This window comes from Palaemon carinicauda, chromosome 8 (assembly GCF_036898095.1).
Source record: "Palaemon carinicauda isolate YSFRI2023 chromosome 8, ASM3689809v2, whole genome shotgun sequence".
In the NCBI taxonomy this organism is placed as follows: Eukaryota; Metazoa; Arthropoda; class Malacostraca; order Decapoda; family Palaemonidae; genus Palaemon; species Palaemon carinicauda.
The window spans coordinates 35,491,575-35,516,478 of NC_090732.1; the positions used below are offsets into that span (position 1 = coordinate 35,491,575).

Sequence of the window (24,904 nt, forward strand, 5' to 3'; positions counted from 1 at the left end):
GCTGCTTTCCCCATGAGAGGGTAGGATGAAGAAAAGAATAAGAGCCAGTCAAATCTTTTCATTCACGTAGACTAAAACCGGGTAACAGTGCCCTCAACCTTCTGCTACTTGTCCAATAAGGAGCTTGAGGTATACAACCAGCTGTTGTGCAACCACCACCGGACCGATAGAGATCGTATCGAGTTCCTGTGGGTCACGTCTTGCAGGAGAAAGGTTGTGAAAGTCACCCGGAGCATTCATATCCTTTCTTGTAAAACCTGCGTCACAGAGTAATCTGCTAAGAAGGACCAGGGGCATAGCTATGCCCCTGACATTGTGAGTCGTCATGTTGAGATGATGTTTTGGTGATCCTCCTCTAGTCTCTCCCAGTGCTGATGACAAGACAAAGGACCAAGGTGGGCTGTTGCCATTTTCTTAAGGTAGAGTCTCATACCTTACCCTGGGTACAGTAACGGATGATCTGGATCGTCCGTTACCGAGTGGAGACTTGTGTAGGATCCATCACCTCCGGAGACTGTGTCTGGCGACATACTCAGGAACGAAACTGAACATTGCCTTTTGCCCTTCTCATTAATGGACAATGTGGAAAGAGAGCCCATGAAGTTCCTTGACTCGTATGGTTGCTGTCAGAGTGTGGAAGAACATTATCTTCTTAAATCAGGTGAAAATTTGTTGCCTGGTGAAGTGGAACATATGGAGGTCTATTTAGAGATCGGAGAATTTGAACCATGTTCCGAGAGGAAGATCGCAATTCCGACTGGAGAAAGGCAAGTTGTAAGTCCGTATGAGTTAGGAAAGGTCTATCGATGAGAGGATGTCCCTTCCTTTCAGTTTGAAGGTGAAGTATCAAGGTTGAGTGATCCTCTTCACCTGTTGAAACTGAATAGGGGGTCTTTTCCTCTTGCATATACTCGACACTAACCAAACAAGACGTTATACTGCCTGGTAGACTGATGCCGAGGAATTCCTCAGATATCTAGACAACCTTTTCGCAAAAGAGGTACTGGGTAGTCTCCAGGCGTACAATCATAGAAAAGCTATATCTTTTGGTAGGTGTCGAAGTGGGCTGTCTGTGATGTGGAGAGGGTTCTCTTGGAGAGACTATCAGGAGCTGCAAAAGGTTTGGAAACCGTTCTGCGTAAAGTCATAGCAGAGCTAGGAGAGTCCTTGAGAGGCTGACCGATGTTCTAGCCTTCTTGAGTGCCCTTCTCCAGACTGGGGTCAGGTAAGTTCATAACCCCCTATGAGTAGAGAAAGTTCTAGCGATGAAGAAATGTCCATTCCTTTTAGTCTGAAGGCGAGGCTTAAGGCTGAGCGATAGCCCTCCACTGCCGAGACTGATGGGCGCATTTTTTCACGCAAATACACTAGGAACTCCGCTATTGCTGGAATAGTGGCATTGAGTGGAGAGTTACCCCTTCCCCGACACCAACCACAGAAGACTTTCCACTTTGCCTGGTAGACTGCTGCTGATGATTTTCACAGATGTCACAAGTTGCGAAAATCCTCTCTCAGAGAGGAGATGCTGGATAGTCTCAACGCGTGAAGTCGTAGCGAAGCTACGGCTTTGTGGAAGATGTTGGCATGTGGTTGTTTGAGTAGATTGTGTCATGGAGGGAGTTCTCTTGGAGGCTCCGTTAGGAGTTGCAGAAGGTCCGGGAACCATTCTGCATGATGCCATAGCGGACCTACGAGGGTCATTGAAACATTGACCGATGTTCTAGTCTTGTTGAGTACCCTCCTCATCAGACAGAACAGGGGGAAGGCGTAAACGTCGATGTTGTCCCACCGTTGTTGGAAAGCATCTTGCCAGAGCCTTGGGGTCTGGGACTAGGGAACAGTACAGCGGGAGCCTGAAGTTCAGGGCCGTTGGGAAGAGGTCCACAGTCAGAGTACCTCACAAAGTCAGGACTTTGTTGGCTACTAGATGATTCAAAGACCACTCGGTACTCACTATCTGAGATGCTCTACTCAGATTGTTGGCGAGCACATTCCTTTTGACAGGAATAAAGCATGCCGATAGTGGTATCGAGTGGATTTCGACCCATCTCAGTATCTCTACTGCTAGATGGGATAGTTGCTGCGAAAAAGTACCTCCTTCTTTGATGATGTAGGCCACTACTGTGGTGATCACTCATCACCACCACAGAGTGACTTGCCAAGGAACTGTTGGAACTGTTGAAGGGCCAAAAAGACAGCCTTCATCTCTAGGAGATTTATGTGGAGGTATTTTTCTGACTCTGACCAGAGGCCTGAGGTCATGTGGTGCAGCATGTGGGGCCCCCCACCCTTTTTTTGAAGTGTCTGAAAAAAACATCAAATCCGGGGGAGGACGAGAAGGTCCACTCCCTTTCGTAGATTCTCGTCTGCCACCCACCACTGGAGGTCTGTCAGTTCCCCAGGTCCCATGGCGATCTGGATGTCCGGAGAGTCGTGTGCTTGATTCAACCGGGATTTGAGTCGCCACTGGAGGGATCTCATCCTGAGGCGACCATTGGGAACTAGACGGGCCAGCGATGAAAGGTGACCGAGGAGACGTAGCCACGATTGGGCTGGAAGTTCTTCTCATCTGAGGAAAGGTCTTGCGACCTTTCTCATCCTTGCTATCCTGTCGTCTGATGGGAAGGCTTTGAGGAGAATGGTGTTTACAATCATGCCTAAGTATACCAGTCTTTGAGTGGGAAGCAGAGAGGACTTCTCAAGATTTACCATGATCCCCAGATCCTGGGAAAGTCTCAGAAGTTTGTCTCGGTGTTGAAGAAGGGTTGACACCGAGTCTGCTAGGATTAGCCAGTCGTCCAGATAACGGAAGAGACGGATGCCAATCCTGTGTGCCCAAGATGACACTAGGGTAAACACTCTGGTGAAGACTTGTGGTGCTGAGGAAAGACTGAAGCACAGCACCTTTCTGTTGTCAAGGCTGAATCTTAAATACTTCCTTGAAGAGGGATGGACTGGGATCTGGAAATATGCATCCTTTAGGTCCAGTGAGCACATGAAGTCTTGCGGTCTTACTGCTAGTCTGACCGTGTCTCCCATCTCCATGCTGAACGGAGTTTGTTTGACAAACTTGTTCAGAGTCGAGAGGTCGATGACTGGTCTCCAGCCTCCAGACGCCTTCTTTACAAGAGAGTCGACTGAAGCAGCCAGGGGATCCGTCGAGGACCTCTTGGAGAGCGCCCTTCTTCAACAGGGTCTGGACTTCTGCCCGAAGGGCTTGCCCCCTTGCCGATCCCATGGCAAGGGAGTTTAATAACACTGGATTTCTGGTCAGAGGAGGTAGAGATGTTATGAACGGGACGCGATATCCTAGCCTGATCACAGAGATTGTCTAGGAATCGGCCCCGAGTTGCTTCCACCTGTTTGCGCAACTTTGTAGGCATCCCCCCACTGGTGGAAATGCAGGGGGACTGCCTATCCTAGAGTTTGCGGCCTCAGCTGCTCCCTCTAGGATTTTTCCCTCCCCTGGAGGACTTTTTGCCTTTCCTGTCTTTGACAAGAAAGGGCTTAGACACCGTTATCTTCGCTGCAGTTTTTGTCGTCGTTGTGGTCTTGGTTGGACGGGACTGCTGTGGTGCTGGAGGATTATAGGGCTTAGATGTTAAAGCCCTATGGTTAGCTCTTCCAGCGAGTGGTGAAGAGGAGGAGCTGAACTGGGCTCCTCCAGGATCTCGAAGTACCTCCTCTGCTGTACGCGAGGAGGTGGTAGGAGCTTGTTCGTGGTATCGGAATGCTTGGAGGATGACATCTTGGAGAGCTGCTGGGCGATCTTGTCCCTGATACTCTTCACCCATTGAGACCAGGGCAGGGCTGCACTGGTCTTTGAGGGTTTTTGAATGCCAAAGATGAGGTCTAGGACCGTGTCTTGGCCCTCTCGAGGGAGGGATCTCTGGGTCGGAAAACCCGTTGAGAACCCTCATTAGTGTCAGAACCTGCCAGAACGCATGTTCTGTCTCCTGCTGGTCACCTCCTGTTGTAGGACTTGCAGCGAAGTCTCCTTCTGTCCCCAAAGGCTCTTTTTGGGGAGAGTCACGGACATTCCCTGAGTGGCTGGCTGGCTCCATTCTGGCCCTAGTGGAGGACTTCGGCATGGTTTTGGAGTCTTTGGATTCCTTCCGGGAAAGGAGGCAAGACTCCAACATCGATGTGTGTGGCTTGTCCCTTCTGTACTCAGACTGCGAGGAACTCTCGGCATGAAGAGAGATTTCCTCCATTGGTGCGATGGGGGAGAGCCTCTCTTCACGTGGTTCCCTAGGTGACGGGAGATCTTCGTCCGAAAGGGATGGAGAGTTTGTCTGAGGAACAGGAGGAGCTTGCCTCGATGGTCTGCATGGAGCCAGCTTCGCCCTCAAGAAAGTGACCGCGTCCGAAACTCCTCTTTTCCTCTTCAAAGGGGTAGAGGAAGCCATGGTTCCATGCCTTAGATCTAGAGCTATAGGTTGGTCTGCTGAGCGATCAGACAGGACAGTCTTGAAAGCCTAGGTTATGGCTCCGATTAAGGCATTGAACCAAGGCTGCTGGCTGACAGATGCACTGTCAGACAGACCCCCTCAAGGGAAAGGGACCGGAGGTTCCCTGGGAGGCGTTACTGGAATAGGTGGGTTTGCCTTAGACTGTAGCTTAGGGATCCTGAACTCCTCTGCATGAAATTGTTTACCTTCTCCCACAATGCGCGATGGTATGTGCTTGCGGGGAGGGGAGTGACGCGATGCCGACCTTGCCGGATGACGTGCCTGTTGGTGCGCAAGCTCCCGCGCAGGAGAATACTGGCGCTCGCGCGAGGGAGAATAACGGTGCTCACGCGAAGGAGAATTTTGGCGCTCTCGCGCGGGAGAATATTGGCGAGCACGCGGGAAAGTGTTGGCGAGCGTCCGTATCTGTGTGTGCGCACAGGAGAAAGATAGCACGCAGGTGAGCGCACATGGTCTGCCGACCGTTGGCGCGCAGGTAAAAGTTAGCTCGCAGGTGAGGGTAACAAGGTTGTTGCCTCACCTACGAACTTGTCCGCAGGAGAGTGATGGCGCGCAGGTTTTTGCTGGCGCTGTGGTTGATGCGCAAGATGGCGCACAGGAGAGCGCTGTTGCGCAGGAGATGTGGAGCGAACATTTGGCACGCAGCAGTGCGCTGTTGCACAGGAGAGCGCTGTTGCGCAGGAGAACGTTAGCGCGTAGGAGAAAATTGGCGCGCAGGTGGGCGTTGGCGTGTAGGAGATCGTGGGCGCATAGGTGCAGGAGAGTGCTGGCGCGTAAGAGATCGTTGGCACACAGGAGGGCACAAGTGCGCTGTGGTGTGGTTACGCGTAGGCGACCCTGAGCATGTTTGTGCATGTGATCGTGGGCGCGTGTGCGCATGGCTTGCAGGAGAGCCCTGAAGATCAGGTAGGCGCGTAAGCGCATGTTGGCGCGCAAGCGCGTAAGGCTGTTGCCCTCTGTGAGAGCTCCCAAGATGGGTAGTGCGCCGAAGCGTTGGTGATTGACGAGCTGCTAGTGAGCTCTGGTCAGGGCGAGAGTGATGACACGCAATAGCGCACCTTGGAGGAGCTTTATTAGGCTCATGCAGGAACAGCGATGGAAGGTCGGCAGGTCTGTTGGATGGATGGTCGACGTGTCCTTTAAAAGGACGACCATCCACCGAAGGAGATCGCGAACGATCGGCAGAGAGGTCCAGGACCGAAATCACAAGACTGGTTGCAGGTGCAGTGATGGATGATTGAAGGTCTAGAGGATCCTCTGCGGGAGACTGCATTCAAGACGTTGAACCAAAGAGGCGCCTCCTCACCGCAGGTGAAGGAAGGCCTCTAAGGCGAAGAGGAAGGCGAGCCTTCCAACGGATGCGCCCTTTGGGGGCCATTAGATCAGCAAACTGTCTGTCAGCAGTCCTCCGAAGAGGAGTCTCTGTAAGTGAACTCCCCCGAGGGGAAAGAAACACTAGCAGGAGAGACCGATGATGAACTTAGTTTCCCCCTCGGAGGATGATCAGGAACGGGGGAAACTAAGTCGGCAGCTACAGTTGTAGAGTTTAGAGTGGCAGAGGAGATGGGTGATGTTGCACGAGACGCCTCTGACAACAACGTCGACAAGAGTCGGGGGATCTACCTCTGACGGCGACGATGATTGCTTAACATGGAGTTTTTATGATAAAACAAAGTTTTATGAATACTTACCTGGCAGTTATATATATATAGCTGATATCTCTAAATCGGCAGAATTTTTCAAAGGTAGGTGGTAACACCCGTCACAGGGTGGTCCAAGGAATCATTCCCGTGTCCAAGACTTCAGTTCATCTATGCCCGACCTGTCTCCTGAGGGGAGGTGGGTGGGCCTTCGAATATATAAATAACTGCCAGGTAAGTGTTCATAAAACTTTGTTTTATCATAAAAACTCCATTTTTATGAATAGTACTTACCTGGCAGTTATATATATATAGCTGATTCACACATTTGGAGGAGGGAAACAGACAGTAAACATCGTTGGGGAAACAACAAAAGAGTTGTAGGAGATAAAAACACCTTGATTCCTTGCCTGCTAAGGTAGCTGATTCAAAGGTACAGCCTTTAAAGTGGCTTTCCCTTAGGAGAGTTTATCCAGGAATAAGCCTGCAATGCTGCAAAAAACTCAATCGAGTCTGTCAAAGGGATAAGACCAACAACTTGACTAGACTTCAGAAACTACCTTCGCCCCATATAATAAAAACTGCAACCTTACTAAAACTAACCACCTAACCCTGCAACATAGACATAAACTATCTATCTAGACTGAGGGAACCGCACCACGACGAAGTCCTCAGACTATCATAAAAACACAAACCCTCATACATGCATATAAACCAAGGTTGAGTGGGGTTATTAACTCCTTTGCCTAATACAGAAACCGCAGCTATGTATGGGCCCAAGGTATAGCACTTGCCAAAGTCTACTCTCACCTCTCTAAGTTAATGAGAAGCGAAGACAGAGTTGCTCTTCCAGAAAATTGCATCCATGAATAGCCTAACTAACATATATTCCTGATATGCCAGAGAGGTAGCAATGGCGAAGTGTTCCTCCTCACATAAGAGGTGGGCCTCCCTAATTTTCTCCCATACTTAGACAGGGGTTTTTGGCGGATCTTTCACTGAACACCATAACAAGTTGGATGCACAGCTCACGTTCATAGTATGAGCCAAAAAAAACTTTGAGGGACCTAACTGGGCAGAGGAGTCTTACCTTCTCTCGACCCACTAGGTTTGTGAGGTTAATGACATCAAACGTCGTAGGACAGGGTTACGAAGGGTTCTCGCTCTTTACGAGAAAGATGAACCTGAAGGCACAAACTGCCCTATCTTAATTGAAACTCACCCTCTTCCCAATCGCCTGGACTTCGCTGACCTCTTGGCATTCGCTAGAGTCATAAGGGAGAGGGTTTTCTTCGCTACAACTCGAAGAGAGGCTAGCGAGATAGGCTCAACTTTCTTGGAGCACAGAAACTTAAACACCACATCCAGGTTTAAGAGTACCTATTACGTCGTCTGAAAAGACCCAATGAGGTCCTGCAAACCTTGATTTTGGGACAACTCTAGGCCTCTATGCCTAAAGACGGAGGAGAGCATACTGCTGTATCCATTGATGGTAGATACAGCCAGCTTAGCATCCTGTCTGAGGTACAAGAAGAAGTCTGCAATCTAGCTCAGAGAGGTAGTGGATGAGGAAACTTGTGCCGCCTGCACCAAGCTCTAAAGGTCTCCCACCTAGATTGGTAGACTCTTTGTGAAGAGATCCTCCTTGCTCTGGCAATAGATTTCGTCGGTTGTGCCAAAAAGCCTCGAGATCTGACAAGCTTCTAGTCAGTCTGAAGGAAGTCAGTTGAGAGCAAGGGGGGAAAGATGATACCTCTCGAAGTGGGGCTGTTTGAGAAGATTTGGACTTGCCGAAGTCTTCTTGGGAAGTCCATCAACATGCCCATCACTTCCGAAAACCATTCCCTAGCAGGCCAGAATGGAGCCGCTAGGAACATTCGCCCCGAATCGAGGAGAGCGAATTTCCTGAAGACCAGATTGATGATCTCGAACGGGGGCAACGCAAACATGTCCACCCCCGTCCAATCCATCAAGAAGGAGTCCACTGCTACAGCTTCCTCATCCGGGACTAGGGAGCAGCAGTAGGGGATCCTCTTCTTCCAGTTGGAGGCAAAAAGGTCTGTTACAGGTCTGCCCCACAACATCCAGAGACTGACAGACTTGCGGGTTGAGAGACCATTCTGAGGGAAAAACAAGTCTCTTCCTGCTGAGCATGTTTGCCCCGATGTTTCTTGCCCTAGAACAAACCTCCTTTCTAGATCCAAGAGATCAGAACGAAGGCGTCCTTGATCTCGACACACGATTCGACTGGTGTCATCACGAAGTCCTAGATTCTCATGTTCAAAGTCATGCCTCATGCTAGAACTTCGACGTCGAGCCTCCTGGAAGACGAGGCGCCGATCGTCCTGTAAGACGTGGCGCTGATAGTCCTGTAAGACGTGGTGCCAAAAGTCCTGTAAGACGTGGAGCCTGTAAGACAAGGAGCCGAGAGGTTAACAGAGCGAGACGCTGAACGTTCTAAAAGACATGGTGCTGAGCGTCCTGGTGTCAGAAGAGACTCTTCTTGTTGACAGGAAGACCTAATTATTTGATAGGCTCAACGTTATCTAAAAATCCAGATACAGGGACGCTCTGATTCCTCCAGAGAGCAGTAATCCGCTACATAAAGCAAAAGTTACGTGAACATGAGAGGGGCGGAGCTGAGACCAAAACACACGGCCCGAAACTAACCCATTCTACACCCGTTCTTCCTTGTAAACAAACTTCAGATAAAGTTTGATTGCATAGCCTGCCACTTAGACTCCTCTCTAGAACTGGGAGAGAGAATCGTTGTAGCTAAAAACTAAAGGAGGTTTCCCTATAAAAGGAAAAAGTAATCCTCCTTCAGAAGAAGTACTGACCAAAGGTCTGCTCCCCTCTTCTCCAAAGATTTTGATGTCTCCATGGAGAACTTTGACTTCTGAACGAAGGCGTAAAGAGCATTTACGTCTAGGACCGGACAAAAGACTCCCTCTCCCAAAAGAGAGACATTGAAGTTGCAAAGTCGGTTAGGCAGAAAAGTCTTATCGGAGTAACTAACAAAGGAGGATTCACTAGGAAAAAGATTTCGCATCCATCCTTAGTAAAAACACGGACCAAAGGTCTGCTCCTCTCCTCTCCCAGGCTCGCCAGAAGTAGCAAAGTCTGGCTCCTACTGTTGTTAGTCATCAAAGGTTTCTGTTTTAAGAAACAAAAATCAATATTCTTAAAGCTCCATTAATGACCACGTGAAAACTCAGAGGGTGGGGAACATGGAGCAACAGAACTTAGGATCCTCTCCTTCTGTTAACCTCAAACAATTCAACAGGAGAAAAGTGATCACTAAAGTCATCCTTGACAAAGATCTTATAAGACGTGACGTCGCCCTGAAAGGACAAGGCGGCGATCGTCCTATCATCCTGAAAGACGAGGCTGCCCTCGTTCCGAAAGACGAGGCTGCCCTCGTCCCGAAAGACGAGGCTGCCCTCGTCCCGAAAGACGAGGCTGCCCACGTCCCGAAAGACGAGGCTGCCCATCCCGAAAGACTGCCCTCGTCCCGAAAGACGAGGCTGCACTCGCCCCGAAAGACGAGGCTGCACTCGCCCCGAAAGACGAGGCTGCACTCGCCCCGAAAGACGAGGCTGCACTCGCCCCGAAAGACGAGGCTGCACTCGCCCCGAAAGACGAGGATGCACTCGCCCTGAAAGACGAGGCTGCACTCTCCCTAAAAGACGAGGCTGTACTCGCCCTGAAAGACGAGGCTGCATTCGTCCTGAAAGACGAAGCTGCATTCGTCCTGAAAGACGAGGCTGCATTCGTCCTGAAAGACGAGGCAGCATTCGCCCTGAAAGACGAGGCTGCATTAGCCCTGAAAGACGAGGCAGCATTCGCCCTGAAAGACGAGGCTGCATTCGCCCTGAAAGACAAGGCTGCATTCGCCCTGAAAGACAAGGCTGCATAAGCCCTGAAAGACGAGGCAGCATTCGCCCTTTAAGACGAGGCTGCATTCGTCCTGACAGACGAGGCAGCATTCGCCCTGAAAGACGAGGCTGCATTCGTCCTGACAGACGAGGCAGCATTCGACCTGAAAGACGAGGCTGCATTCGTCCTGAAAGACGAGGCAGCATTCGCCCTGAAAGAGGAGGCTGCATTACTGTATTCCTGAAAGATGAGGCAGCATTCGCCCTGAAAGACCAGGCTGCATTCGCCCTGAAAGACGAGGCTGCATTCGCCCTGAAAGACGAGGCTGCATTCGTCCTGAAAGACGAGGCAGCATTCGCCCTGAAAGACGAGGCTGCAATAGTCCTGAAAGACGAGGCAGCATTCGTCCTGAAAAACGAGGCTGCATTCGCCCTGAAAGACGAGGCAGCATTCGCCCTGAAAGACGAGGCTGCATTACTGTATTCCTGAAAGATGAGGCAGCATTCGCCCTGAAAGACCAGGCTGCATTCGTCCTGAAAGACGAAGCTGCATTCGTCCTGAAAGACGAGGCTGCATTTATCCTGAAAGACGAGGCAGCATTCGCCCTGAAAGACGAGGCTGCATTAGTCCTGAAAGACAAGGCAGCATTCGCCCTGAAAGACGAGGCTGCATTCGCCCTGAAAGACAAGGCTGCATAAGCCCTGAAAGACGAGGCAGCATTCGCCCTTTAAGACGAGGCTGCATTCGTCCTGACAGACGAGGCAGCATTCGCCCTGAAAGACGAGGCTGCATTCGTCCTGACAGACGAGGCAGCATTCGACCTGAAAGACGAGGCTGCATTCGTCCTGAAAGACGAGGCAGCATTCGCCCTGAAAGAGGAGGCTGCATTACTGTATTCCTGAAAGATGAGGCAGCATTCGCCCTGAAAGACCAGGCTGCATTCGCCCTGAAAGACGAGGCTGCATTCGTCCTGAAAGACGAGGCAGCATTCGCCCTGAAAGACGAGGCTGCATTCGTCCTGAAAGACGAGGCAGCATTCGCCCTGAAAGACGAGGCTGCAATAGTCCTGAAAGACGAGGCAGCATTCGTCCTGAAAAACGAGGCTGCATTCGCCCTGAAAGACGAGGCTGCATTTGCCCTGAAAGACGAGGCTGCATTCGTCCTGTCTTAAAAGACTTAGCGCCGAGCGTTAGGGAAAAATGATATTCATTATGCCGCTCGGCGCGTTCTGTTCCGACCAGAGGGTTCATAAGGCCGACTGGCGCTCTGGGACAAAAACCGAGTCAATGATGGTTTGTAAGCATTGATATTATCAGCGAATATCTATGACTTAAAGTATTGCCATTAAAATCAAAAGTGATGCAATGCAAAACTCTAAAAGCAGTGTAAGAATCTTAACGTTCAACGCTCTTTGCTTTCCCATGGCAAGGGCGAGCATTCTTGGGAACGTTAACAGGAACGCTCGCGAGGGCGTTTGCTCGTGAGCTAACGCCTCTCGTTTCCTTTCGTCGATCGACGTTCCTTCTCCCATGGGCCGGGGAGCTTGGAAGAGGTCTAAGGCTAGGAAAACAACGTCCACTGTGCTGAAAGAATCCAATGCCTAATTTAGCACTGAAACTTGCACTATTAAACTCTTACACAAAAGAACATAATTAGTCCTGCCCGTTGCGAGAGAACTTATTCTTCTGCCAAGGGCTTGAATGAGAAAGCAAAATCGTCTCTAGTACTTGCTATATAAACTGTAACAAAATATTTTTATAAAATATTAAACTGACATTTCCATAATAAAATAAACTTTCAAACATACTTACCCGGCGGTCACAAAAAGAAAAAACCACCGGGCAAGAGTTGAGATTAAAAAAAGATGTTGAACACACTCACCCGGTAGTTACATATAACCACCGGTAAAATTAAATGTCATAAATACCTACCCGGTAGTTACATACAAACGCCGGGAAAGTTATACGTTAAAGATTAAAATGAACAGAAAAAGGGAAAACAAATGTAATCCACAATTAATTCAAAGGGTTTTCAAAAACAAGCGAGTTGTAATGATAAAAAGAACAGATATAGCAATAACGTATCTACATATATAAAAGTAAACAATAGGAACATATACTGTAAATTAAAATACTACTAAAACTAGAATTCCCATATCGTTGTTGTTGGAGTATAATAGCCAACACTTTAATTCCCATATCGAAAAGAACACTACCAAGGCATGTTGGGACTGCACCGATAGTAACGAGTAACAGCGTAAATTAACCATACGCTAGTTCTATTTAATTTATGAAATTAGATCGATGATTTAAAGAACGAATACCAAATGGACAAATATTTCTTTAAAATTTTACATTAAAAGTTAAAAAAACTTATATAAGTGGAATTCCTCCCAATCTTTACATAAAACAAATAAAGAGAATTGCAAGACATACATGAAGATTACGTCACACGACTGTGACGTCATAGAGTTGCCGGAACGTATTTCTGTCATTAGGATTAAAAACTTGGCACCTAAAATATAGTGCACAAACAAAACCTCTGCATACTTCACTCGCACAAACACGAAAATTAAGTTATCACTCATGATAAACAAAGTAAATAATAATAATAAAACACGATTGCCAAAATCAGTGTACTGTACTTCACCAAACGAAGTCCAAAAAAGCAAAGAAGGGAAAATGATTCGAAAAACTCTCAATGGTGGACCGACGATGTTTTCGATCCAGCCGGCAGAGATGAACTGAAGTCTTGGACACGGGAATGATTCCTTGGACCACCCTGTGACGGGTGTTACCACCTACCTCCCAACCACCACAAGGCGGTTGCCTCGTTTTGAAAAATTCTGCCGATTTAGAGATATCAGCTATATACAGTATATATAAAACTGCCAGGTAAGTACTATTCATAAAAAGAAGCACCCATGTGGATGAACTCAAGCAATGCCTCCTTGGAGGGCGAACCCGTGAGCCCCAAGGACGACCAAATCTGAAAAACGGAGGTTAGTGACAAGGCCTCACCCGGGGGGAGAGGTGGTGCTGCTTTGCTAGGGGAAGCAACCTCATCTCTCGAGACCCGGGGTTAGTCAGAAATAAATTGGTCTACGCTACTACTCAACGGTCTCTTGAATGAGACCGACCGAGTAGGAACTTCGGAGGAAGTTTGGGCGACCGAAGAAGAGGCCTTGGGTTTTCCTCCCTTCGAAGCAACCTTCGAAGGAGGAATATGCCGCTTGGACTTCTTCTTCCACTGTTGCGAAAACCTCTCCCACTGGGAGGAAGACTACTCCCTACACTTGTTGACACTATCACACCGTTGACCTCTGCAAGAAGGACAAAGGGCGTGAGGATCAGTCTCGACCGCCGACATAAATGTTCCACAGGGGCGGTCGGAGAGTCCAGGGCAGGTGTGCATGGTTGCAGAAGTCAACTTCACACACACTCAGTCTAAGATAAAAGAGAAAACGAAAACGTTAATGGCTGCCAATTGTCGGCGAGGATGAAGAACAGCAACAACCGTTCACCATCCGAGCCGAAAGCAAAGTGAGCTCAATCACAGGTGTGTGAGGGGGAGCGGTAGCAAGTTACCCTCCCTACACCCCGCTAACTAGCGGTGTGGATACTTAACCCTCATTAGAAAATTAATGTCTCGTCATTTCAGCTACGCCGAAAGTAATACCCTATTGAATAGCATGGTTTGTATTCCAGTTACGGAACAAATTTGTCTTGGAACAAATAAGAGATATGAACCTTGTACAGACAAAAGACAATCAAAGAATGCCACAATAAATCATGCACTGAAAATAGCCCAAAGCAGGCATCATATGATAGATTATATTGGCCAATTTTTTTAAGTAGCCACAAAGCATTGGGAATATCATAAAATATGCTCTACATGAGTTTCATCAGAGACAGTTCTGAAGATTTAAAAAAAAAAGTACAGGTAGTCTGATATTTGAGATTATATTACACAATTAGATTTACTCTATGCCTATCTATACAGATAAAAGGAAAGCTGATTACTAACTTTGGCTGATTGAATTGTAGAATCTCCATCTGGAGGTTTAGTCTTAGGAAGGTTAACTCGCTGTAGATTTCCACCGGACCCAATATTGGGCACGGCACGGATTTTCATCCGCCTCATATTGCTAACGATCTGTAAAAAAAAAGTTACATGTGAAAACACTAGTACTGTATTACTGATAAAAGATTTAACATTGTCATTAATGAGGCTCAGCCATCACAACTTACTCACACCATATGTCAAAACCCACCTTAATGTTGCAATGTAAAGGAAACAAATCTGTACCATACTGTACTATCTTATACCAGTTAACGTAAAAATAGGAAAGTTGCTTCATCCAACTATCACCAAGAAAAGAACCGGTATAAAAACTGGCAATGAACCCTTAGCCTATAACTCTCAATTATAGTGATATTTTTCACCAAAAATATACACTATATAATTGGCATGGCCAAAAATAGCAGATCAGACAATAAAGGATACAGTATATTTCTGTATCTTATACTGTATTTCTGGCTGTGTGCTCTAATATTTATTAGTGGTCCGAACAATGAAGATGAGCTACTAATCTAAGGCTAAAAAAAAATTACAAATTTGAAAGTAATTTGTATTTTCTCTAACGATATAAACCTGTAGCTATATACTGTATAGGGGATATCACTTTCGGCGAAGCTGAAAGATGAGCAATTAGACTTTTAACGAGGGTTAACCACCCACTCCCTAATTAGTGGGGGGGTTGAGGGGTAGAAGCTATCCTGCTCACTCACACCTGGGCTGTAAACCCCACTTTGCTTGGAGGTAGGACTTCGAGGGGGAATGGAGCCGACGGGCCAATTTGTATAAATAGCAACAGGTTTGTATCATTAGGAAAAATACAAATTACTTCCAAATTTGTCATTTGTTCCATCACTAATACAAACCAACGCTATTTATAGGAGATGACTTACCCTTTAGGAGGGTGGAAGTCCTGTGACAGGTCCAGGTAAGAGTTCTCAGTCATTGGACTCTTCCGAAGGTACCATAGACTTGCCCAATCCCACATCGCGAGTGAGTATGAGTATATCTAACTATACTAGGTTACACAAAGGAAATGGTTTTACCTGCAGACAGTGGAGGTCAGCTTTATAGAGTACCATAGGTGCTATTATTCCACAAAGTGGAAGATGAAAGAACGAGCCAGTCATTCTGTTATTCATCCCAGACTTAACCATGGTTAAACTCTACCCTCCCACATCTGCTACTTGTCCATCAGGGAGCCTGAGGTTTTAAAACCATTCATTGTATAGCACCACTGGATCCATGGAGAATGTCTCCATGTTCCTGTGTGTCACTTCTTGCAGAAAGTGGGCGGTGAAGACCATTTGACGCTTCTACACGCCCGCTGACAAGGCCTGCGTCACAAAGTAGTCTTATAAATACTAGGGCGTATTTCTGCCCCCAACATTATGATGTCTCGGTCTCTTTTAAGAGGAGAAAGATAAGGATTCGATGCCTACGAATCCAAGACGAGAACGTGTTCTTGGTGATCCTTCTCTTAACTTTCCCCGAGCTGATGAACCAGGGGGCGAGCTCGTGTAGTTTCTTTGAGGTAGGGCCTCCAGATTCTCTTTGGCATAGTACAGTAACTGTTGATCTGGATCATTGGTCATGCTGCGAAAGGCTCCCAGTCTGAAGGGTTCGGATTCTGGGATCTGAGCTGCCAGAAACGAGGTCAAGCATTACCTGGCCCATATTCATGAATGAGAGACGTTAAGGGCATCCCATGGGGTTCGCAGACTCTCTTGGCCAAAGCCAACACGAGTGGGAGACCTGTCATCAAGGTCAGGTGAACGTCTGCTGCTTGGAGTCCTGGATCAAAGTCTACTTTCCAACTAGGGATCTGTAGGCTCGAAAATCCGTATGAGGATGGGCAATGCCGACGTGGAGGAAAGGTTAATTCCTTTCGGTCTTAAGGCGAGGCTCAAGGACTAGCGATGGTCTTTTATTGCCAAGACCGGAGAAGCTTTCCTCCCGAAAGTAACCAAGGAACTACCCTAATGCTAGCATAGTGGCATCGAGGGGAGGGACACCCCTTCCTTGATACCAACTTACAGTCCACTTAGTCTGGATGGCAGAAGCCAAACATCTACATAGGTATCCAGACATCCTCTTTGCATCCTGTTGTAAGAGAGACTCTCTGAGAGAGGAGCTGGATAGTCTCCAAGCTGAAGTCACAGCAAAGATACTGCTTTGCGAAAGATGTTCACATGTGGCTATTAGAGTCGCTGAGGGGGTTCTCTCGGGATCTTCGTTGGGAGATGCAAATGAGTCAACTGGCGTGACAAGTCTACTGGGCTAGACGAATCTTGCTGGCGAGACGAGTCTACTGGGCAAGACAAGTCTGATGGCCTGTTCTTAAAGATCAAGAGCGGGGGATGGATGAATCCAATTCCCGTAGGATCTCTCAGGATCTACGTCAGTAGGTGAGACGAGTCCTCTATCAAGACAAAACTGCTGACGATGAGGCCAGCTCTGAAGGACCATGGCGGAGAATAGGCAAACCCAATTCCCATGGGAGGAATCCCCTGAAATGGAGAAAAATCAGGAAAAGGAAGATTCTCTCGAGGATGGGAAAGGTGACCACCGTTTTCTGCTGGTCGGGAATCCTTCCAGCAAGCAAGAGGACTGCTGCACAGTGGCAGGAAGAGGGATTACTCCCTCGGCAGGGGAATAGATGAATCCCTCTCTTCGATGGAAGAATCCTCCGATGAGGAGTCCAATGGGTGAAAGAAGTCTTTTCTGCGGAAGGGAAAGACAGGATCAACATCTGCAGCCGTAGTCGGTGATTCTCCCCACAAGCAAGAAGATTGTTGATCAGTGGTTGAAGGGATTCCCCCTTGGAAGGGAGAGTTCCAGCACCTAGAGGCGGTCCTCTTGGCCGCACTCTCTGTTTCCCATCCATGAGTTCTAGCTCGAGTTCAAGGTCAACATTGTGTGTTGTCTGAGAAACGAGCAGGGGCTCAAATCTAAGTTTTCCTCGAAGGGGGTGGTACCCCTTGTCCGTAGGAAGGTTGCCCTCAACTCTGGGAGGTTTAAGAGACGGTACCATTCAGATTCTGACCAGAGCCCAGAGGCTAAGTGGCACAGCATGGCCCTTCCCTTTTCTTTGATGCATCTGGAGGGAGAATTCAATCCGGGGGAAGGACCAAGCAGGTAGGCTCCTCGGCGAAGATTCCATTTGTCAACCGTCTTCTCGGGTCCGTCTCCACCCCGTGTCTCATAAAGACCCGCAAAATAGGGGGGTCCTACTACTCCTGCTCTTATTCGTGACCCAGGAGGAGCTGGATTCGAAGGAATCCAATGCGAGCTTGATGAACCCAAGTAAAACGGTGACTTAAGGGGACCGTCCGCCATGTCCGCCATTTTTTTTCCTAATGATCCAAATTACACAATTTCTATATATGTTTTAGACACATATAATACCTTCATCATATAAAAATTTCAAGTCATTTGATCAAAAACTTTTGGATTTACAGTATGAGCAAAAATCATGATTTAAAAAAAATATTTAGGTACATTTTTCCCCACTACTATAATACCAATTGTATTGAAACTTATACCACAAAAACTACTCTAACAACCGAACAATTCCGTCACACAGAATTTTGATTTTCCTTTCTGTTTTTTTTTAATGAATTTTTATTTTTTTTTTCCTCGTCTAGACGGAAAATAATCGTGAAAAAAAATGTAAAACGAAAATCAAAATTTTGTCTGACAGAATTGTGGAATTTTTATTCTTCTTTTCAACGTTATCTTTTTCTCTAATATCGAACAACAAATAAGTGAGAAAAATGTTATTTTTATTAGTAAAATAAATTTTTGAATATACTTACCCGATAATCATGTAGCTGTCAACTCCGTTGCCCGACAGAATTCTATGGAGGGATACGCCAGCTATCACAATACTAGAAGGGGGTGTACTTACCAGCGCCACCTGTGGCCAGGTACTCAAGTACTTCTTGTTGACACCTCCTCAATTATTCCTCGGTCCACTGGTTCTCTCTGGGGAGGAAGGGAGGGTCGATTAAATCATGATTATCGGGTAAGTATATTCAAAAATTTATTTTACTAATAAAAATAACATTTTTCAATATTAAACTTACCCGATAATCATGTAGCTGATTCACACCCAGGGGGGTGGGTGAAAACCAGTGTACAAGATTAAAGGATAGCTAAGTATCCCATATTTCATATAACAGTTATCTCAAATAACAATGAAATAATAAGTACCTGGTAAGGAAGTCGAATTGAACCGTTACTCTGCCTCTTTTTTAAGTTCGTCTTCCTTACTGAGCGCAGCGTTCCTCTTGGAGGCTGAATCAACCCAAAGGTGCCAAAGTATATGGGGTTGCAACCCCTACTAAAGGACCTCTACAAAACCTCTAACCCAGGCGCTTCTCAAGAATGAATAGACCACCCGCCAAATCAAAAGGATGCGGAAGGCTTCTTAGCCTACCGTAACAACCATAAAAACAACAATAAAAGCATTCAAGAGAAAGGTTAAAAAAGGTTATGGGATTAAGGGAATGTAGTGGCTGAGCCCTCACCTACTACTGCACTCGCTGCTACGAATGGTCCCAGGGTGTAGCAGTTCTCGTAAAGAGACTGGACATCTTTCAGATAAAATGATGCAAACACTGACTTGCTCCTCCAATAGGTTGCATCCATTAAGCTCTGCAGAGAACGGTTTTTATTAAAGGCCATCGAAGTAGCTACGGCTCTTACTTCGTGGGTCCTTACCTTCAGCAATGCAAGGTCTTCCTCCTTTAAGTGAGAGTGGGCTTCTCTAATCAGAAGCCTTATATAATATGAAACCCCATTCTTGGACATGGGCCTCGAAGGTTTCTTGATGGCACACCATAAGGCTTCTGACTGTCCTCGAAGAGGTTTAGACCTCTTAAGATAAAATTTGAGAGCTCTGACAGGGCAAAGAACTCTCTCTAGTTCGTTACCTACCATGTTGGAGAGGCTAGGTATTTCAAACGATCTAGGCCAAGGACGTGAAGGAAGTTCGTTCTTTGCTAGGAATCCAAGCTGAAAAGAACATGTTGCAGATTCGGTCGTGAAACCAATGTTCTTGCTGAAGGCATGAACCTCACTGACTCTCTTAGCTGTTGCAAGGCAGACGAGAAAGAGAGTCTTGAGGGTAAGGTCCTTGAAGGAAGCTGACTGGAGAGGTTCGAACCTAGGAGACATAAGGAACCTTAAGACTACGTCTAGGTTCCAGCCTGGAGTGGATAGACGGCGCTCTTTAGACGTCTCAAAAGACTTAAGAATGTCTTGAAGGTCCTTGTTGGAAGAAAGGTCCAAACCTCTGTGGCGGAGAACTGAAGCCAACATACTCCTATATCCTTTAATCGTAGGGGCTGAAAGGGATCTCTCATTCCTAAGATGTAGAAGGAAGTCAGCTATTTGGGTCACAGAGGTATTGGTAGAGGATATTGAATTGGCTCTACACCAGCTTCGGAAGACCTCCCACTTAGACTGGTAGACTCTACGAGTGGAAACCCTTCTCGCTCTGGCAATCGCACTGGCTGCCTCCTTCGAAAAGCCTCTAGCTCTAGCGAATCTTTCGACAGTCTGAAGGCAGTCAGCCGAAGAGCGTGGAGGTTTGGGTGCAACCTGTCTACGTGAGGTTGACGTAGAAGGTCCACTCTTAGAGGTAGAGTCCTGGGGATGTCGACTAGCCATTGAAGTACCTCTGTGAACCATTCTCTTGCAGGCCAAAGGGGAGCAACCAGCGTCAGCCGTGTCCCTTCGTGCGAGAGGAATTTCTGCAGAACTTTGTTTATTATCTTGAACGGTGGGAATGCGTACAGGTCGAGATGGGACCAGTTCAGTAGAAAAGCATCCACATGAACTGCTGCAGGGTCTGGAACAGGGGAACAGTACAGCGGAAGTCTCTTGGTTATGGAGGTGGCAAACAGATCTATGGTAGGCTGACCCCACAAGGTCCAAAGTCTGTTGCACACACTCTTGTGGAGGGTTCATTCCGTGGGAATGACCTGATTCCTTCTGCTTAGGCGATCTGCTGAGACGTTCATATCGCCCTGAATGAACCTCGTGACCAGAGTGAGGTTTAGACCTCTTGACCAAATGAGGAGGTCCCTTGCGATCTCGTATAGGCTCCTCGAATGGGTCCCTCCTTGCTTGGAGATGTAAGCCAAGGCTGTGGTATTGTCTGAGTTCACCTCCACCACTTTGCCTAGCAGGAGGGACTTGAAGTTCAACAGGGCTAAATGAACTGCTAGTAGCTCCTTGCAGTTGATGTGGAGTAATCCCTGTTCTTCGTTCCACGTTCCCGAGCATTCCCGTCCGTTCAAGGTCGCACCCCAGCCCGAGTCCGATGCATCTGAGAAGAGATGAAGATTGGGGGTCTGAATAGCCAACGATAGACCCTCCCTGAGAAGGAGGTTGTGCTTCCACCACAGGAGAGTGGTCTTCATCTCTTGGGTAATTGGGATAGAGACTGCTTCGAGAGTCGAACCCTTGTCCCAATGAGCTGCAAGATGGAATTGAAGAGGGCGGAGGTGGAGTCTCCCTAGCTCGACGAACAGGGCCAGTGATGAAAGGGTCCCTGTGAGACTCATCCACTGTCTCACCGAGCAACTGCTCCTCTTCAGCATGCTCATGATGCACTCTAGGGCTTGGCTTATCCTGGGGGCCGAAGGAAAAGCCCGAAAATCCTGACTCCGAATCTCCATTCCCAGGTACACAATGGATTGGGAGGGAATGAGTTGAGACTTTTCTATGTTGACTAATAGACCCAGTTCTCTGATTAAGTCTAAAGTCCAATTGAGATTCTCCAGACAGCGACGACTCGTGGAGGCTCTCAACAGCCAGTCGTCCAAGTAGAGGGAGGCTCTGATGTCCGATAAGTGTAGGAATTTTGCTATATTCCTCATCAGATGAGTAAAGACCATAGGAGCTGTGCTTAGGCCAAAACACAGGGCTTGGAATTGGTAGACAACCTTTCCGAAAACGAATCTCAGGAAAGGTTGGGAGTCTGGATGAATAGGAACGTGAAAGTAGGCATCTTTCAAGTCCAACGAGACCATCCAGTCCTCCTGCCTGACCGCTGCTAAGACCGACTTCGTCGTCTCCATCGTGAACGTCTGCTTGGTGACATACGCGTTGAGCGCGCTGACGTCCAGCACTGGTCTCCAACCTCCTGTCTTCTTGGCCACAAGAAAGAGACGGTTGTAGAAGCCCGGGGATTGATGGTCCCGGACTATAACCACTGCCTTCTTCTGCACAAGTAGCGACACCTCCTGGTGCAATGCTAGCCTCTTGTCCTCTTCTTTGTAGTTGGGAGAGAGGTTGATGGGTGATGTGGTCAGAGGTGGTTTGAGGCAGAATGGAATCCTGTAACCGTTCCTCAGCCAACTGACAGACTGGGCGTCTGCACCTCTCTTCTCCCAGGCTCGCCAGAAGATCTTGAGCCTGGCTCCTACTGCTGTCTGGAGATGCGGAGAGTCAGTGTTTACCTTTAGATGTCCTGGAGCCTTTCCTGGACTTGCTCCTGAAAGAGTCTGGACGGGAGCTTCCTCGGCTGGGGGCTCTACCACGAAAGGGCGGTATGAACCTCGTCGCAGGGGTATCAGCCACTGGTGAGCGATAAGTCTTGGGGACTGAGGTAGTAACCTTAGACTTACGAGCCGATGAGGCTACAAGATCGTGTGTGTCCTTTTGTATCAGGGCAGCAGACAAGTCCTAAACCAGCTCTTCAGGGAAGAGGAACTTCGAGAGCGGAGCAAAAAGGAGTTGTGACCTTTGGCAAGGTGTAATGCTGGAGGAAAGGAAGGTACACAGCTGTTCCCTTTTCTTCAAAACCCCTGATACAAACATCGACGCAATCTCACCAGATCCATCCCTAATGGCCTTATCCATGCAGGACATTAATAGCATGGCAGAATCCTTGTCCGCAGGAGAGGTCTTCTTGCTGAGGGCCCCCAGGCACCAGTCAAGAAAGTTGAACATCTCAAATGCTCTAAACAGTCCTTTCAGTAAGTGATCCAGGTCTGAGAAGGTCCAGCAAACCTTAGAGCGCCTCATTGCAGTTCTCCGAGGCGAGTCCACCAGACTTGAGAAGTCAGCCTGGGCAGAGGCAGGTACTCCCAAGCCTGGTGCTTCTCCTGTGGCATACCAAACGCTCGCTTTCGAAGTGAGCTTGGTCGGCGGGAACATGAAAGAAGTCTTGCCTAGGTGTTGCTTAGACTGCAGCCACTCCCCTAAGATCCTTAATGCTCTCTTAGAGGACCTTGCTAGGACTAGCTTAGTATAGGAGGACTTAGCTTGTTGTAAGCCCAGCGAAAACTCAGATGGCGGAGAGCGGGGAATAGCAGAGACAAAGTGGTCTGGGTAAACCTCCCTAAGCAGAACCAAGACCTTACGAAAGTCAATAGACTGTGGAGAAGGCTTGGATTCATCCAAGTCTGATGAGGGATCCAGGTGTGCCTCCTCATCATCAGACGCCTCATCACCAGAGTGTAGTGAAGGCATCGGACAAGAATGCTGAACAGCAGAGTCAGAACGAGAAGGCGCAATAGTAGTGGTTTCCTCTTCAAGTAACTGTTGAGGGAGAACCTGAGGCTCAGACTGCAAAGGCTGAATAGCAGACGAAGCAGAAGGAAGGCGCATGGGTGGAGGAGGCTGACTCCTAGCATGAGCGGTTGAACCCAAGGATTGCGCTTGCTGAGCGGTTGGTGGAAGCGGAGTAGCAAGTTCCTGTTCCTGTGGTGTGAGCGGAGCGTAAAGAGGTTGAGGCTGCGCAGAACAAGGTAAATGTCTCGCAAGCTGAGGCTCCTGAGGCACAAGGCCAAGGTGTAGTGGAGCTTGCCTTGTGGATGGTTGAGCTCGCTGCAGCGAGAGCTGAGGAGACAGACTCATGGACGGGAGAGGTTGTTGTACCTCAGCCAAGAGTTGCACCACTGGTGGAGCAGCAAAGGGAGGCGGAGGAAGAGAGGTATAATCCTCCTGATCCCATAGCAAAGGTTGCCTTAAAGAAGGCGGAGGCTGAACACCACTGGGAACAGCAAACTCAGACCGTGGCTCAACATCGTACGCCTGGCAGATGGTACTGCGATCAGGCGGAGCAAGCGCAGGCGGAGGCGAGCGCAGGCGGAGCGAGCGTAGGCGGAGGGAGTGTAGGCGGAGGCGGAGGAGCAACACTCTCAGCCCGACACTCACGCATCAAGTCCGAAAGCTGTGCTTGCATGGACTGTAGTAGAGTCCACTTAGGGTCGACAGTCGAGCTCTGTTGAGGCAGAACCTTACTCCTCTTGGGCGGAGTGCAGTCGACAGATGACTGCGGCGAGTCAGAGCTGAGCCAATGACTGCAACCTGGCTGAGCACTCGCGGACTGGACTCTGCGTTTAAGTGGTCTCGAGACCTGAGACCAACGTTTCTTCCCTGACAGATGATCAGCGGACGAGAAAAAGACGGGCTCAATCGTCTGCGGGTGGGAGTGACGGTCTTTGGAAGACACGCCCGCAACCACCGAGGAAACTTCTGTGCGCCTAACAAGGCCTGCCGAACCCTTATGCCCTTCGACATTGCTTCTCCCCTGGGCATGGGAGCTTGCAAGAGGTCCCGGACTGGGAGGACGACTGGCTCGCACAGAAGAATCCTCACGCACCACACTGGCACTGACACTAGCACTTGGCACTGCACTGACACTAGCACTCGTCACAGCACTGGCACTAACTCCACCCACTGCACTCTTGACCTTAAGTTCCTTAACTTCGGCCATCAGAGACTTATGGTCACTTACCACTGACTCTACTTTATCGCCTAAGGCCTGAATAGCACGCAAAACAACAGACATATCAGGCGGGAGGGCAAACAGTAGGTTCGGGGGTAGCCACTACAGGGGTAGGAAAAGGTAGGGGATCATGAGGTGAGGAAAACATTGAAGAGTGAGAAGAACTCCTCCTAACTCTACCTCTCTCTAACTTAGATGAATATTTTAAAAGACGGACAAATTCCAGTTCCGAAAGTCCGGCGCATTCCTCACATCGATTTTCTAACTGACAGGGCCTGTCCCTACAGTCAGAACAAGCGGTGTGAGGATCTACCGAGGCCTTCGGAATACGCCTATTGCAAGACCTACATCGTCTATGGGAGGGGGCTTGCGAAATGTCAGACATCTTGAATCCAAAGAGTTAGCCAAAGGGGTTTCCAAAATCAAGCAAAAGATCGTTAACCGTTAATCAGGACTATATAAAAGCTATCTAGCTAATATAAGAAGGTTTCCAGTAATGCGACAGCCGAAATCTGAGAGAATACTTCACCAATTAGCCGTGAACAAACTCGAAGATCATAAGCGTATCCCAGAACGTCTAGCCGGAAGCACGACAGAGGAATAATTGAGGAGGTGTCAACAAGAAGTACTTGAGTACCTGGCCACAGGTGGCGCTGGTAAGTACACCCCCTTCTAGTATTGTGATAGCTGGCGTATCCCTCCATAGAATTCTGTCGGGCAACGGAGTTGACAGCTACATGATTATCGGGTAAGTTTAATATTGAAAAAATGTACCTAAGTGGGAATAAGTATGTTTTTGAGTTATGAGCTCCCAAAGATTTGCAGCAAGCTTTCGCTTCTTTTCTAAAAGAAATCAAGATAATATTATTATGATAACTTTTGTTGTTCATTCCTACATAAATGCACCCTAAAGGAGGTATTTGAACCCTCAGTTTACTATTCCTATGTTATGAATTGCCAGCGATCTCTAATTGTTGCCAGTGTTTTAGTTAGCAGGTTTCAGCTTTGTACTCTTATCCATGTTTCCCTCTTTCTTGGTTCTTTTTTCTTGTTCTCCACTTACTTTTTGTTCTTTCTATCACCTTATG

General features: G+C 48.0%; 1 protein-coding gene across 2 annotated transcripts in view; it reads right to left on the reverse strand.

The window, feature by feature from the left end:
• The window catches only part of Bdp1 (transcription factor TFIIIB component B'' homolog Bdp1), a 186,334-nt gene that overhangs the window by 126,147 nt on the left and 35,283 nt on the right, over window positions 1-24,904 (reverse strand). For both annotated transcript variants that reach the window (XM_068378561.1, XM_068378562.1), the window contains one exon: window positions 14,018-14,146. In XM_068378561.1, coding sequence (XP_068234662.1) covers window positions 14,018-14,146 — 129 coding nt within the window. The remainder of the gene's footprint in view (window positions 1-14,017; window positions 14,147-24,904) is intronic.